Source organism: Brassica napus, chromosome C3 (genome assembly GCF_020379485.1).
Source record: "Brassica napus cultivar Da-Ae chromosome C3, Da-Ae, whole genome shotgun sequence".
NCBI lineage: Eukaryota > Viridiplantae > Streptophyta > Magnoliopsida > Brassicales > Brassicaceae > Brassica > Brassica napus.
The window spans coordinates 8,686,413-8,703,654 of NC_063446.1; the positions used below are offsets into that span (position 1 = coordinate 8,686,413).

The window sequence follows — 17,242 nt, forward strand, 5'->3', positions numbered from 1 at the left end:
TGTGCAACCTCTCGTACATAATATTGATGAATCGGAGAAAATGGATGGGTTTGTGCTGGTGGCTTCTAACTGCTGGATATGCATATAGCGATAAAGATAGAGCCTGGATTGGAGCCATGGCTGATAAATTCAGAGGTTAGATAGTTCACATGGATCTAAATGATAGAAGGATTTGTTGCTTCTCCTTTTTCTTTTTGTGCGTTTTTGTTAAATCGAGCAAACTCTGACAAATTTTTCTCATGGTATCTAAATGCGAGATGACTTTGCATATATCTATAACACTTGAATTAGACCAGAGCTGAGTGTTAGTTCCTTTTGGTAATTAACTTAAGAATGCCATGATCTGGCACTAGAAATGTACAGGCATACGTTGGTACTGAAACATGAAAATATAGTGGTATCCATGACCATAAGCATTGAATATCGTATATTTTGCCAGGCCCTAGAATAATGGTTTTCTCATTTGAATTTGTTAGTGTCCTCGCCTTAAAAACGATTATCCGTATTACCGTGAAAGGAAATAACATCCTATCTCTAAACTTTATGTTTAATGTGTTTTCTTGCATATGACTTGCCGGATGACATGACCTATTCATTATAATATAACATTTGACTCGTATCTTGATTGATGATTGGCGAAACACTTCATTTCCTACAAGAATTTCTCGAGGCCATAAACCAGATTCTGTAAAACCAAAAGAGAACAAAGGACAAGTGATTAGATAAAAGTATGTAAAACATCAATGGATGGAAAGTTCTCGCATGTTTTCCTTGTTACCTTGAGGCGTACCACCTTTCTGATAGCGAGAAGTAGTCCAGGCATTAGGGACCTTACGTCAACTATGTCGTGTTTAACAGTGTAAACCTGTGTCCAACAGGTTGTGTTAGAGAACATAATTTTCAGTTTGGTTTTTAAATAGATGACTGTAATGATAGTTACATCTCCTGGACTTGAGAAGTAGACTTGTGTGCTAGAAGGTAGTCCAGGTAGAACCATACTGTGAACACGAACCCCATCTTCTCCGATTACTTGACCTCTTGCCTGGAAACATTAGGAAACAGAGCTTTGTTTGTGTATAAATATACATGATCCAAAGTCATCTTTCTGGCATTTTTCAGCTTGTTCACGCCTTTACCTGAACATCAGTTGAACTATCTTCTCTGTTGTATATCTGACCAAGATTTGAGATGTTGTTCGCAATTTGGGTAGCTTCTGGAGAAGGAAGATCCTGCATTTCATAGGTATCTTTAGAGCCACTTCTTGTGATTTAATATCAAAAGCTTCGTGTGAGTCACTTTCATAGATAACTATCTCATTATATATACCTTGGTTCATTCAAATTCTCTATAAGTTACATTTTCTTTTGATCATACCGTTGCATTAGGCCTTGACTCTACGATTTCAACGTTGTTGTAGTGGAAGGAAGCCATGATCACAGCCTGTTGGAGAAGTATAGATCCTATGGATAGTGTTGGTGCTACAAGGCACCCCTATAATGCAAACAATGGAGAAATTAGATAAATCTGGAACATTTATGGTCGCTCCAGGACAAGCTCGACTTCACCAAGAAAAAACAACAAAACGAATTTGCTGAGAGTATCTCACCCTGTGCTCACCATGGTGGCCTTGTCACATAGTGCAGATAACGCTGATACTGTCTCTGGCTTAATCCGAGGTACATACACAACACTCTTCATCCCAAATGCCGTTGCCTTGATAAGATCAAAGATCATTAACACTCTTGATGGTTTGACTTTTCCAACTTGGTGGATAAAAAAGAAAGTTTTTTTTATTAACTACCTGTTTTACATTCTCATACACTGTTGATGGGTCTGTAAAGTCGATCACAACTCCCACTTCTTTTCCCTACCAACAATATTTTTCGTTTAGGTTGTTCCGTAGATGTCACTCTGGTGGGAAACAAGAGAGAAAGTTTGGAAATAATGGAACCTGAGATATCGAGCCTAAGACCATTGTTAGATCACTCACTACTGGTATCTCTAGAGGCTCCTCCATGTCACAGAGCTAAAAGAACATTAGAGTTTAGGGTGTCATGTTAATAGATAAACCAACCAGGTGGAAGTAAATTGTAAGTTAAGTCACCAAGCCAATATCTTCGCCAAGAAAATGGTTGTCGACAGCACCAGCCAACTCCATTCCCCTGGCTTTAGTCACAGCAACCACAGCCGCTCTTCCTATCTCCTTTGCAGCTCCGTTTATGATTACCTGATATGGAAATTTGTTGCAATTCATCACAAGCTGCATTGTATGGAAACTCCTGATGAAGATGATGATGTTACCTTTATGTTGTTTTGGGAAGGTTGAGAGGCGGAGCAGGAAAAAGAAGGCCTAGAGGGTTTGAGATGTCGTGAATGTGATAGCTTGAAGAAGCAGCAGCTCACAGCTGCCATTGCTCTAACCTCTTATGATAACTTTTTTCTTTTCTTGTGGTTTCCTCTGCCTTTGATGTTGATAAGAGTTTTTGCACTTGTTGCCAAAGCTTTTTAAACGATGTAGTTTTTGAGGCTTTCTGGATGGATAAGATTTTGGCTCTTCTGATTGCAATTCACTCTGGCTCTTAACAAAGTGAATTTCTTTTTAAGTTGTGATAATAAAGATAATTTCTTTCGAAAATGTATTTTTAAATTTTCTAATGAAAACATCTAATTTTTTTTTAATTAAACTGAGATATCCAGACTTCAATTGGTAACCATGAAAATGAATGAAATAAACATAAAAATTTTAAACAAAATTTCATTTAAGGAATTGAATTGAAAAAAAAAAATGTGGAGGAACAAACTTTCTTCATCAGATTTAGAAGAGGAAAATATTCTTTATTAACTCATCAATATATGAGAAACATAGAGGCATATGGTGGGCCCATATGTTCTGACAAAAAAATCAACTTAATTGATATCTATTTCGAAGAACAAAAAATTCATCATAATTTTTTTCCTAAATTGTGGTCACCAATTGAATCCTTAGTATTTTCTTTTCAAATATTCAAATGATATACAAAACATGGCTTCATATCCATATAGTTACACATATTTACTATTATGGATTAATCTGAACCTAAATCGTTTAGATTTTCAAAATTCATCTGCCATTCAATCATCCGTGTGTGGTCAAGAAACAATGAACTTTATAAATCACTATATATATTATTATTTAATAAGTATTTTTTTTTACATTTGACCCTTCACAATAAAAGTTAGACTAATTAATATTGTTTATATACCGTTAATAAAATAAAATATATAAATTAGTCACAAAATAAAATTTATTTAATAAAATATTTTATTAAAATTAATACAAAAAAGAATTTTCCAAAATATAGAAAATAGTTTTTAAAATAAAAAGATAATTCCAATATATATTGTGTTGCTATCCAAAAAACATCATTTAACAAAAAAATTTAAAATACAGAAAAACACATAACTAAATATTAATCAAGTACAAAATTTAATTTTATATAATTGAAAAGAAATTTTTTGGTGATTTTAAATATTTATTCATATAGTGTATAAAGAATTTTTCAAAAAATTATGATATGTAAAATTTTCAAATGAAACATAAATAATAATTTATTATTATAATCTGTTAATTAGTAATGTATGTATTAATACGTAATTATAAAATGTTAGTGCTGACATGCGTGGACGAAGCACCTAGTTAGATACAACATGAAGATAACTGAATGATAATTAATATTTTAAATTAATTTTTAACATATCCGTAGGAAAATAGCAGGTCGATTTATTTAATTTTTATGACTAGACCAAAGAGATAAAAATTAAATTTATGGAATACAATTATATGGAAAGGTCCTATTAAAGAACTTATTTTCCAAGAAAAAGAGAGATACGACGCAAACCTAGGGTTGTTATGTTTTCTCTCGAGAGAAAATAATAGGGTTTCAAAGTAGCAATTGTGCGGCCAAATAGCGTTCACAATCCCCAACGGTCGGAGGAAGTCGGTGAAGATCCCAAACCAGGTTCTGTCAAAGGTCACTCCATGGATAGAAAATTAAGCTACTAAAAGATTTTGAACAACCACAATTCAACTCTGCGTCTCACTATGGAGTTAGTTCTCGAAGTTACCGAGCTTTAATGTCTTTGTGAACATGATTAGCTCACATTCCTGCGAGTTCTTCATCGTTTATGGTAACTACATCTACATGATTGTGTGACACCCCGATTTACATAATAAAATGTTACGATAAGTAAATAGCTCTGATACCAAAATGTGGCACCCGCCACTTTCGAAATATAATAAATTGATAAAAGTGGAAATAAAATAATAATACAACTCAAATAATAATAATCTTCATATCATAATATAAAAGTCAATACGATACCAAAAGGCCTAAAAGCCCAACATCGATAACATCCGAAATATAAAATACGACATAAACCGAAAGTCTGCAATAGGAATAACATAAACGATAAAAGTCCAAAGGCCTAAAGGCCCGATAAAGATAAAAGCGGTAAAAACGATAGAAGCCCAAAAGCCCAATAGCACCGGTCCGATAATCACTCCTGCTCGTCGGTCTCACCTGAAAGGGGGAAGAAGGAGGGGTGAGCAACAGGGGAGTTGCCCAGCGAGGTATGGGATGCTAAACCGCAACCACAGACTGAGTTCATAGCACTACTAAAATGTAGGCCTAGCTCTAGCATGAAACAAACACGGTGCCTATTACACCACACATAACAATCAATATTCGGCTAGAGGACTAGCCGTTACAACTCATGCGCTTATAATACATAGCTACTCTCTGCACCACGCATCTCCTCATAAGGATATATACATATACTCGAAGCGTCGCTAGTACAGTCTGTCTCTGTACCCCCGCCCATCGTAGCGTCGAATGCAAACGTCTCTGCACCACGCCCCAAACAGTAGCGTCGAAGCTCAAACGTCTCTGAACTCACGCCCATACCACACCGTAACGTCGAAGCTCAGACATCTCTGAACTCACGCCCTCATCACATAGTCCCTACTCATAACTATGTATATACATATATATATAGCAGTTCTTAGCATCAATCATTTCACACAATCGTTGAATCCTCTATTATCCTAATTCCAGTTAACAATCAATATCAATAATGAACAAGCAAGACTCTCAAATAGACTCGATTCAAAGAGACGGATCTATGTTTCGAAACTAAACTTTCCATAATGGTAGTACTAAACTAGCTCGGGATTTAACGGAGTAGCCCTCACCTTAGCAATGAAGAGAAGTGGTATATATGACCTCCAGCTGCTCAAATGGACTCCAAATCTGAAATCAGATCGAAATTTCGAGTCAGAACGCCTTTCGAACGGTTTAAAACGGGTATTTACGGAAAAGTCAACTCACTGGTCAAAGGTCAATCCGGTCAACCATTGACCAGAAATCAATTTGTCCTAACCGACCGGTTTACCCTAACCGAACCGAAATCAATTTAAACCGGCTAACCGATCGTTTAACCGAGTCAACCGAGTTGACTCACTGAGTTGACTCGGACGAGTTGACCGAGTCACCGGCGAGTTACCGGCGACGGTCAACGGCGGCGACGGCGGATATTCCGGCCGCGGGGGACGGTGGTCCGGCGGTGGCGACGTTTTCCGGCGGCGGCGCGTGTACCTCACGCGCGCGCAGAGGCGAAACTTCCGGAGGCGCGTGCGGCTTCGTCCGGACTCCGATTGAGGCGTTTTTGGTGGCTACGGATTCGTCTCGACGAGAGGAACACGATGGTAGTCTTGGATTCACGAGATTCAGCACGGTTAGGAAGTTATGGGCGATTTACTAAACGGAAACGAAACTGAGCTTAAGGAATTCGGTTTCCGGCGATTACCTAGGGTGTTTATCGGTGGTGGCAAGCTGAACGTGGTCACGGCGCACGGTTGCTCCGGCGACGAGCTCAGGTGAGCTTTCTTCCTTCTTCTCCTTCTTCTCTCTCTCTTTCCCTCTCTCTCTCTCTCTCTCTCTCTTTCTCAAGCTTTAAAGAAGATGGGGATGGTGGGGAAGAAGGTGGAGATGGTGGAGAAGAAGGTGGAAGTGGTGGGGTTGGAGAAAAAAGATGGAGATGGTGGGAGTGGTGGGTCATTACAATTCTCCCCCACTTATAAGGAATTCGTCCCCGAATTCATGTCATAAGCTGACGAAACTGATACACACCTGAGCAATCCGTTCAATTGTGACATCATCATCCATATGTCGAACATATGGCCGAAATCCTGTTAGCTAGAGAGCGGATGACGATGAGTAACTCATAGTCAATAAAAAGACAATTGGATTAGAAAGGAGTGATACCGAACGGAAAGATGCGATTTATTTTCATTTTCAAAATTTCCAAATCCCCGAAAATATTTTGAAATTGTCTAAAACCGTCAAAACCGAATAAAACCGAGTCTCCAAAATCGCCGTCCCGGGTCGGAGCCGGGACGGAACCCGCTCTGATACCAAATTGTGACACCCCGATTTACATAATAAAATGTTACGATAAGTAAATAGCTCTGATACCAAAATGTGGCACCCGCCACTTTCGAAATATAATAAATTGATAAAAGTGGAAATAAAATAATAATACAACTCAAATAATAATAATCTTCATATCATAATATAAAAGTCAATACGATACCAAAAGGCCTAAAAGCCCAACATCGATAACATCCGAAATATAAAATACGACATAAACCGAAAGTCTGCAATAGGAATAACATAAACGATAAAAGTCCAAAGGCCTAAAGGCCCGATAAAGATAAAAGCGGTAAAAACGATAGAAGCCCAAAAGCCCAATAGCACCGGTCCGATAATCACTCCTGCTCGTCGGTCTCACCTGAAAGGGGAAGAAGGAGGGGTGAGCAACAGGGGAGTTGCCCAGCGAGGTATGGGATGCTAAACCGCAACCACAGACTAAGTTCATAGCACTACTAAAATGTAGGCCTAGCTCTAGCATGAAACAAACACGGTGCCTATTACACCACACATAACAATCAATATTCGGCTAGAGGACTAGCCGTTACAACTCATGCGCTTATAATACATAGCTACTCTCTGCACCACGCATCTCCTCATAAGGATATATACATATACTCGAAGCGTCGCTAGTACAGTCTGTCTCTGTACCCCCGCCCATCGTAGCGTCGAATGCAAACGTCTCTGCACCACGCCCCAAACAGTAGCGTCGAAGCTCAAACGTCTCTGAACTCACGCCCATACCACACCGTAACGTCGAAGCTCAGACATCTCTGAACTCACGCCCTCATCACATAGTCCCTACTCATAACTATGTATATACATATATATATAGCAGTTCTTAGCATCAATCATTTCACACAATCGTTGAATCCTCTATTCTCCTAATTCCAGTTAACAATCAATATCAATAATGAACAAGCAAGACTCTCAAATAGACTCGATTCAAAGAGACGGATCCATGTTTCGAAACTAAACTTTCCATAATGGTAGTACTAAACTAGCTCGGGATTTAACGGAGTAGCCCTCACCTTAGCAATGAAGAGAAGTGGTATATATGACCTCCAGCTGCTCAAATGGACTCCAAATCTGAAATCAGATCGAAATTTCGAGTCAGAACGCCTTTCGAACGGTTTAAAACGGGTATTTACGGAAAAGTCAACTCACTGGTCAAAGGTCAATCCGGTCAACCATTGACCAGAAATCAATTTGTCCTAACCGACCGGTTTACCCTAACCGAACCGAAATCAATTTAAACCGGCTAACCGATCGTTTAACCGAGTCAACCGAGTTGACTCACTGAGTTGACTCGGACGAGTTGACCGAGTCACCGGCGAGTTACCGGCGACGGTCAACGGCGGCGACGGCGGATATTCCGGCCGCGGGGGACGGTGGTCCGGCGGTGGCGACGTTTTCCGGCGGCGGCGCGTGTACCTCACGCGCGCGCAGAGGCGAAACTTCCGGAGGCGCGTGCGGCTTCGTCCGGACTCCAATTGAGGCGTTTTTGGTGGCTACGGATTCGTCTCGACGAGAGGAACACGATGGTAGTCTTGGATTCACGAGATTCAGCACGGTTAGGAAGTTATGGGCGATTTACTAAACGGAAACGAAACTGAGCTTAAGGAATTCGGTTTCCGGCGATTACCTAGGGTGTTTATCGGTGGTGGCAAGCTGAACGTGGTCACGGCGCACGGTTGCTCCGGCGACGAGCTCAGGTGAGCTTTCTTCTTTCTTCTCCTTCTTCTCTCTCTTTCCCTCTCTCTCTCTCTCTTTCTCAAGCTTTAAAGAAGATGGGGATGGTGGGGAAGAAGGTGGAGATGGTGGGGAAGAAGGTGGAGATGGTGGAGAAGAAGGTGGAAGTGGTGGGGTTGGAGAAAAAAGATGGAGATGGTGGGAGTGGTGGGTCATTACAGATTGATTCTAACGTGAAGCTCTTTCTTGTCATAATACATATAACATATTGATGAATCGATACTCAATAAAATGACTGCTTATAAACTTATAACCTCTAGCTTCCATACAAAGGAATTTGTTGGAAAGACCAACACTATAATGTTGTACAAGAATACATCGGGGATTTCTGTAATTTTGTTGGCCTTTTTGGCGTCTCGTGCTCCCTGTTTGGAGTCTTCTCAACCATCAAACCGTATGTTTTGGCTTCATGACACTACTACCAGGTATTTAAGATTATCTTTTCTCTACTGATCTATATTTAGTTTACTTATGTTGCAGTAATGGTATATAATCTTACGTTGTGAGCGTTCAGGTGTTTTGTATTATCGTTTGCGTTATACTTCTGCCGTTAATGTTTAGGTGGTTGGACTTCTTTGTCTCATGCTATGAGGACATTTTTTGTCTCATGCAATGAGGACTTCTTTGTAGGACATTTTCTTAGGTATGTTTAGGGTCTAACTGGTGACTAAGAAATGAAAAGAAATAATGCATTTTTTACTATTCTTATTTTTTTTTATCATTTATAAAGAATATTTTTTCCTTTCTATTCATTTTCATTCCTTTCTAGAATAATCTTCCCTTTCATTCCTATAATTTTATTCCTCTGTATTTTTTTCCTACTCATTCCTAATGTTTCTATAATGTTCACCAGTTAGAGTTACTTGTAGTGATAGAATATTATTTCAAGGTTGGGGAATAAGGTTTGAGCATAGACTTCCGTATAGGATGGACCCTTCCATTTATGATATATGAAATATCGGCTTTGACTGTATGTCCTTATTAGAGTAAAACTTTACTCTAAATTTATTTTTACTCTCTTTCCAAATTTTATACCGATCAAGTGAAAATGAAATATAAGAGAAAAGTGTATTGGTTTTTGATGAACATCTCTACTAATATAAAGAACAAACCAGAATAATACATTTTCTCCACTTTACATTTTACCAATCACCGCCACCATCTACAAAACATCATTTGATTGGGGTTTTTGGTTTATTTTTGGATTACCCACCCAAATTTTAAGGTTATCCATTCGGGTTTAGCTAATAACACTTTGGGGTTTGTGTATATTTTATATCATTCTACATACTTCGTTCATGTCTTTTCCAGCAATCGAATATGGATTCAAGTTTATTTTCAGTTCGGGTTCAGTTTTTGGTATTATCCCACCTCTATTAATAAATATTAAGAGATTTTAAAAAAATTTGATTTAACTACTTATATTAAAGAAATGCACATAATTTGCTTGGAGCAATGAGGTCTTACTGAAAGGAGAATCATTTTAAGCAATGGCTTTGGCGCAAATTGCTCAAACTTCGACCTTTAGCATATAAGTTTATGAGATATGAGCTTCACGACAGTTCTTTGGTGTCTTTCTGGCCGTTTGGCTGAGAATGGGGAGTTTGTTTGAGAAAATTGGGGAGATTGGACTGCGTTTCTTTGGAGTTCCTCGTACTGCTACTGTTTCAAAAGCAGTATCTGGTACAAGTTGGAATATGTGTAGTAGGGGCAGGTGAGTTTACCATGCCCTGTATGATAAGATTGAGGCAGTTCAGGTACCAGCTTCACAATCTGGCGCGCCCAAATCTTATGGAAGCATAGTGCAGATGAGTATACGGATCATTTCTCAGCTACAAGGACATGGGAGAGTATCCGAGTGAAGAAATAGGGGGTTCATTGGTATCGTCTGGAATGGTTTCCGCAGGCAATTCCAAGACACTCTTTCATTACTTTGCTAGCAGCTCAAGACATATTATCTACAGGGGTTCGTATGAGAAACTGGGCCATCACTCAGGTCTGTGTATTCTGTGGAGAAAGGAATGAAACCAAGGATCATCTTTTTTATGCATGTCCCTACCCATTCACAGTTTGGACTGCTCTTGTTGCTACTCTTGTAGGCACAAACATAACTCCGGACTGGACAGACACAGTCCCTGTTTTGGTGAGAGCTTCTCGTATTAAGCTTGACTCCATTCTTCTTCGGTTAGCATTTCAAGTGGCTGTGTATCTGATTTGGAAGGAAATAATTTCGAGGAGGCATCAAGGAGTATGTCAAGGTATAAAATCTATGATTTGTAGCATCGACAAAACAATTCGAAACCGAATTGTATCGCTTCATTACCATGGGGATCGTAAGTTAGGGGGCTACTGCGCAGATGGTTTGAAGTTTTTTTCTGGATGATGTTCTCTTTTTCAAGCTGGTTTCAGGCAGCTATCTCCACTCTACCTCTTATAGCATAGATTTTTAGCAAATTCCATTTGTAAATCCCCATTATTCTTTGATTAATCAATATAAAATTTAATTTTAAAAAAAACATGTTTAAAGTAGATCAGTTTAAGACAAAATGATCTTCTAAGAAGTCATTTTTAATATCGTGTGAATAAGATAACTCACAAACATGTCTTCCAAACTTTTGAAAATTAACATATTAATCATTTGAATATGATATGACCCATGGGTTGAGATTGGATGTAAAAAAACATGTATTGAATACTGAACCGAACCCAAACAAATGTAGTATTTTCAAAAATCTATGTTTTAATTATATTAGTCCATATTGTGGTTGAGTGGTAAAAAACGAATTTGGGATGCCAATACATTTCAGGGTTAATAGATGCACGAAAATAAATCACAATTGCTCCTAGACATTCACAGCTATGAAATTTTACTTACAGTTCATTTGCATATGGCATACCCAAAAAAAGAGTCTATTAGTAGACTGCATTTATGTTTGAGGATTAATCCAAATCCTTCCATATGCTTGGAAAGCCTCACGTTAATCAAAACATTCTATACTAGTGTATTCTTCTCTCAACCAAATAAAAAGGTTAACTACATATTTCCCAACTAAAATCCAAAACATGTGTACAAAGATGAAATTGGTCATTAGCATTCTTAGGGAGTTTGAAAAAATATATACACAGCCTACATCATCAATAAGTCTTTTCCGGTGTTTCACAAAACTCTAGTTTTTTTCCATTTCGCTCATGGTTTCTTCATCGAACTTCACTAGCTATCAGTTTCAACTCCTAACGGCTAAACCTGAAAAATTTAAACAAAATACAAATTAGAGAAGTGAATGATACAAACACAATACTACATATAGTTCCAATTTCTCTCTGTTCACTAGCTCACATTAGTACAACCCTAAAGTCTTGTTCATGTATACACCAGAAAACGTTAAATAGAGAGATGTAAAAAGATCACAAACCTATCACCACTATGAATTCACATTCCCTTGGAAGATGGGCGGTAATCTTGATATTTCCACGTTGAACCTTCTCCAACATCTGGGCTTAGCATCTTTTTTATCCATTCAATTCTAACGATAAGCTCTTCCAAGTCATAAACTGCAGCTTCAACTGAATCTGACTCTTCTATATTTAGTCGAATCTCTCCTCTGCCTTTCTTTTGCTGCATTTCTCTCTCTGTCCTCTGCCTCTTAGCTCTCTCTGTTTGCTCTTTTCCAGTTTGGTCAGCACATGGAGTTACATGATCTAATGTAAAAATGAGTTATAAATAGTTGATGTGTGAAAGAAAACCATACGAACATAGGAGGACAGAATCATTGTTCAGTAGCAAATCTAACCTCCTTTCTCACTTTTCAAGAGTTTAACACTTCGACTTTTTCGTCCATCCTACAACACCACCACGTGATCAAACAAAATGAGCAAACTATGACAAATGAAGATACCAAAAAAAAAAAACAAATACAAATCAAGTATAAGACAAACTAACCATATTTGGCAGTGTCCAGCCATCTTCAAGTGACCAATCCAATGTTGGACGCACCTCCTTGCGTAAAGCTTTATACGTTTCTCCTTCACCGAGTGGTGGTGGAAAAAACTCAATCTGCCAAATAGATAATTGACATTTCCACTTAGAAAAAAAGAAAGAATTGCGGAAATCATTAATTAGATACTCAAGTGGCCAAAGGACAAGAAGAAGAAGAAGAAGAAGAAGAAGAAGAAGAAGAAGAAGAAGAAGAAGAAGATGGACTGGATAACAAAACAACTTCACAACATCAATCTAGTTTCTATGTACCTGTAATGCATTTCTCTCCATTTCCAATACCGTTGCACACCAGATACAGTGTTCCTACCTTCCAAGAGCCATAAACGACAACAAGAGGTGCTTGATCAGCCTCGATTTTACGGACATGGCGCTCATAATAAAATGGTGGATATGATGGTCGAACCATCAGCCACTCTTTCTCCTCATCTTCAAACCGTTGATAGACTTGTGTGTGATATATCTCTGAACCATATAAGATTTTCAAAAGTTTATTCATGCCTAGACATTATAAAATATTGTGAAAATAATAAAATATTAGTTAACAAAAACAATATACAAAAGAGGATGATAACACTCACCTTTTTCATCGTAATCAAGAGACTTCAAGCTCTAGAACAGTTTCCCCTCCTTCGTGTATATGTTTAATATCTAATTAACCAGTTAGAAACAAAGCTGTTAACGTATGTTTATATATCTGATAATAAGAGAGCATCTCAAACATTAGAAAGATAAGTTCTAACCAAAAATGGATGATGTGTGATTCTTAATTGGACTAAATGCATGTTTATCTTCCCAATCTATATATATAAAAAAATGTTTGCCTGTTGCGCCACGTCATAAAGTCGTTGATTGTGAGTGCGACACCTGTCTTCTTTGCGTAAAACTCATCGTTTCATTAAGTTTTGATGTGGGCTGCTGCGTTTCATAATTTTTTACGGTTTAGTGGGCTTTTTGTTCACACCGTGATATAGCCCAAATACAGAGAGATAGCCACTATAACAAAAACATATGTAAAGACTGAAACTTTGGAAACGAGAATGAAAAGGAGCGTACCGTGAGTTTCTGGATGCTACTGACTTCGCCTTGGTTGGAGGTGATATCAACGGTGACGGTTCATTTCGCTGCCACCGTAACTCAATAACATTCAAGAGTTTAAAATTATTGGCGATGAGTTTTGAAGAGTATGAAGAGGCAGATGGAAGAGGATGATGAGCAACAACACTGAAGAGATTAAAAAAGAAAATCGAGCCAATTAATAAAAATATTCCACAGTTTAAGCGGTGGCGAGTAAATCAGATCGGTTTCTCAATTCCGCTATGACTCGATCAAGAGAAAAATATAGTTTTTTTGTCCAAATAAATATAGATATTATCAAAGCGAAGATTGCTCCGAACGAATCATAAAAAGATAAGGGAAGCAATCAAAAGTTTTTATTTCATTTTTTAATTAGTTATTGGGAATTAACATGAATGGAAGTGCCATACACGCGCAGAGACATGCGTGTTGGTGAGATATGAGATACATATTTTAAACTTAAAAAGGGAAATAGACAGGAAGCAATGCGTTCAATTCCCATTGAGTCTTTTCTTTTGAGCCTTTTGTTTCAAAGAAAAACGACATAACATAACCGGATTTACTTCGGTTTAGTTTAGATTCGATTCAGCTTAAATGCATGCATGATTTTAAGTTACACAAGTTTCATTCAATAAATAAATCAAAGGAAAATTTTATTGTAAGAAATTGAGTTAATTGAAATTCGTAAGACAGACAATAATAAATAATTAAATAAAAATTTATAATTATCTAGCTACTTGTATTTATATAATATTTATATATCAAAATAACATAAATATATGATTATAATTAATATTTAAATAAAAAATCCGGGCGTAGCCCGGACCGATCCTAGTCTCTAATATAAAATTGTAATTTGGTACGATGCATCAGTTACAGTCACTGAGTTTTTTTATTTATTATTTTGATTAATAAGATTTCTCTAATTAGCTTGTTCAGAGATATATGTGATGCTGAATCATGATCAAAGGGAATATTGTAAGGTTTGAAAATTGCAAAAAAAACATGTAGCCAGAGTTGCATAGTTAAAACAGATTCACTAATGAAAAAGGTCAAAACTGATTAAAGAAAGAGATCGCTTTTCCGTTGTTGGAGACACTAGTTAAGTCAACGAAGATGCTGGCATCTAAAGAAACTCCCCACATGACTCCAGCACCACCCAGTGCCATAAGAACTCTACTAGGAGACACCAAGATGGGTAGCAACTTGCTACAAGACCCGTTGAACTCTTCCTATCTTTTTGACAATACATCTATCGAGTTTGCTTGCTCGTGCTATAAATATTATGAGATCTAACGACACATGTATACCAACCAAAAACTGTCCCTCAACTTTGTCTGTATGAATGATCCAGCCTTCCACTGGGTGTGATAGTTACAGCAACAATAACCAGCCATAACCGGGACAAGTTCAAAGCAAAATTAATGGAGCGACTGGTGCTAATCTGACTGCATCAATAAACGGGCAATGGATGAATACATCACTGATTTTAGGTCTCTTTCTAAGAAAGGGATAATGTTTCTGAGAGGGCATAGTCTCTCTCAAGAAAAGAGCGTCTACGAAAGAACTAACTCTCTGCAAAGAACATATTATCTCTGGAAGAGAAGACTCTCTATGAAAAGAGCCTCTCTAATAAGAGGAAAGACTCTTTATCTTAAAAATAAAAGAGAGCCGACTGTCATTCTCAAAAGAAAAGAGGATCGACTCTCTCTAAGAAGAAAACATAGTCGACTCTTTAAGAAGAGAAAAAAGTCAACTCTCTCTAAGAAAAGAGAGCATGTCTCAACGAAAGACCAATTCTCTCAAGGAAAGAACATATTATCTCTTAGAAGAGAAAACTTCATATTATCTCTTAGAAGAGAAAACTCTCCCTTTGAGGAAGTAGTCTATGGGAAGTATCTGGGAGAGTAGTCTATAGAGCAGTTTTTCTAGAAGAGCTAATTCTTTTTGGGTATAAAGATCTTTAGATCCAATGGCGGGTAGTTGTCTGGGAGAGAGTTTATAGAGCACTCTCTCTAGAAAAGCTATATTTTTTTTGTTACAAAGATTTATTGAGGGAGGGACAAGCTGCTCATAACTTGTTTTACTACCTGGGTCAATAAACATGTTGACATCAATTGAGATTCAGAATTTGACAGTAGCATGAGTTCATAGGTGTTATGTGAGGACTCCAAACCTACAACATATGTTATTTTTTCTGCCAATGTTTTTGAGAAGTTGTAGCTAGATGTACATCAACAAAAGGGGAACAAGGTGCATGCAAGATCAAAGGGATCCAAATGTATGTTCTTTTAAGAGAGACTCAGAACAACAAACCCCAAATATTGATGTCACCAATCATTTTTGCCTTAAACTAGTAATATGAATGTATTTTGAAAGATATCATGGAACTAATATTGGCTCTAGAAGGAAATTTAGAGATTTCACAAGTAGCAAAGCAAATACTTCTTCTAATACACTCATCCACTTCAACCATTCATCTTGAGGATATAGTTGGGTTTTAAGAAGTGGGGGTGTGGATGATAAAAGTGATGCTATTGAATGCACAAAGACTTCAAACACTTCTTTAAAAAGTAGAATCTAGTTACATTACCTCGCATCGAAGCCAAGCTCCACGATATCCATCTTCGAAAGATCTTACTTCAAGAGTTTGACCGACTTTGAAACGTAAGTTTGTTTGAGCCATTTTCTTTTTCAGGAACTACAAGTTAAAATGTTTCACATACTGAGTTTGGATGAGAAAAAAAGTTCTATCATAGAAAAGTGATATGCTAAGAGATACAATCTTTGACTTGCCGTTCTAAAGAGTCTTATAGAAAAATAAATTGTATTAACAATTGACATCTCAATGATTATTGTTATTCAAACTTGAAAGAAAATCAAAATCTAGAAATCAAGATCAAAAGTTTGAAACTTAGACAGCATATCAAAGTGCACAAAAATAACATTATATCAAAAAGCATAAGCTTGTTTTCAAACTTGAAGAAATTGAAGACCAACATTTAGAACTTACACAGTACATTAGAAAAATAAAAACTTAGATTGTTGTGACCGGGAATTCATTTAGATATAAAATAAAATGATTTCTTTTGAAGATGAATATTCTTGCAAACTAATCACCATATCTCTTATATAATATGTATATCCACATAATGAAAGAAACTCCAGATGTGTAAAAAATTGTATGATCCAAAAATTAATTGATGTATGAACAATGAACCAAACTATGAATATTGTATAAACAAATGAAAAATACAAATGTTAACAAAGATCCAAATAATAAAATCAGTTTATTAGTATAAAACTCTGTTTCAATACTAAGAAATCTTTTTAAGAAGATAACTGTCAAAATCATGACAAAGACAATCAGTTTTTATTGAATCAAAGTTTTATACTAACAATCTATCTTATATTTTGGGTTTATTTTAAAGTTCAAAAACAAAATCTCAGAAAACCGATCAAAACACTATCAAAATCAACTTGGAAGGTACTGTCTATTCGAAAAATTGAAAAGGAAGAAAAAAAAAAAAAAAAAGAGGCAGAAGAAAATACTTGACAGCTATTCAGATCTGGAAAGAGTAGTTGTTACGGTGGCATATTAGGGTAAAGGCAATGAGATACGAGTTTATATACTATTTTTGTGTGGAGCCCTAATTTTGGTTTGCTATTTTGTGATCTTCTAAATGTTCTATTTTTGTGTGGAGCCCGTAAAATTATTAACCCAAAATTATTTTACGGGCCCATTACTTTACGGGCCTAATTTTATGGGCCCATTACAAAATATCAGTACTATTAAATTAGAAACATGCCCAATTGATAAAAATGTGGTCCAACTATTTTAATACAATTATTAAAATTTCTTATTAATCATTTAAGATAAATATTATACAAAGAAAAACATATGTATGACTAAAAATAAAAATATAAAAATTAAATTTCAACAAAAATATAA

At 36.8% G+C, this 17,242-nt stretch overlaps 2 protein-coding genes and 1 long non-coding RNA gene across 4 annotated transcripts; 1 reads left to right on the plus strand and 2 right to left on the minus strand.

The window, feature by feature from the left end:
• Positions 1-443: 443 nt before the first annotated feature.
• Positions 444-2,539, minus strand: LOC106416286 (dihydrodipicolinate reductase-like protein CRR1, chloroplastic). The gene is made up of 10 exons (XM_013857145.3): positions 2,302-2,539; positions 2,105-2,227; positions 1,952-2,026; positions 1,802-1,867; positions 1,618-1,713; positions 1,375-1,491; positions 1,137-1,229; positions 941-1,042; positions 779-865; positions 444-685 (listed from the first exon to the last, which is right to left on the minus strand). Exons 1-10 carry the CDS (start codon positions 2,410-2,412, stop codon positions 653-655), a joined length of 903 nt encoding a protein of 300 aa, XP_013712599.1. The 5' UTR covers positions 2,413-2,539; the 3' UTR covers positions 444-652.
• LOC111204384 lies at positions 583-2,566 on the plus strand. Its single transcript, XR_002656757.2, has 3 exons — positions 583-728; positions 1,120-1,242; positions 1,418-2,566. It is a non-coding gene; the product is annotated as an uncharacterized LOC111204384 (long non-coding RNA).
• Positions 2,567-11,241: 8,675 nt separating this feature from the next.
• On the minus strand, positions 11,242-16,796 carry LOC106412481. 2 transcript variants are annotated; one of them, XR_001282624.3, is made up of 8 exons: positions 15,884-16,796; positions 13,270-13,437; positions 12,795-12,864; positions 12,466-12,678; positions 12,160-12,273; positions 12,011-12,059; positions 11,633-11,918; positions 11,242-11,463 (listed from the first exon to the last, which is right to left on the minus strand). XR_001282624.3 is itself a non-coding variant. In XM_013853391.3 (7 exons), the coding sequence occupies exons 3-6, from the start codon at positions 12,484-12,486 to the stop codon at positions 11,650-11,652; spliced, it is 453 nt and encodes a 150-aa protein (XP_013708845.1). In that variant the 5' UTR covers positions 12,487-12,678; positions 12,795-12,864; positions 15,884-16,782; the 3' UTR covers positions 11,242-11,463; positions 11,633-11,649. The 2 variants fall into 2 exon arrangements, 1 of the variants encoding a protein (XP_013708845.1); XM_013853391.3 differs by lacking the exon at positions 13,270-13,437 and having other exon boundaries at positions 15,884-16,782.
• Between the last annotated feature and the right edge of the window lie 446 nt (positions 16,797-17,242).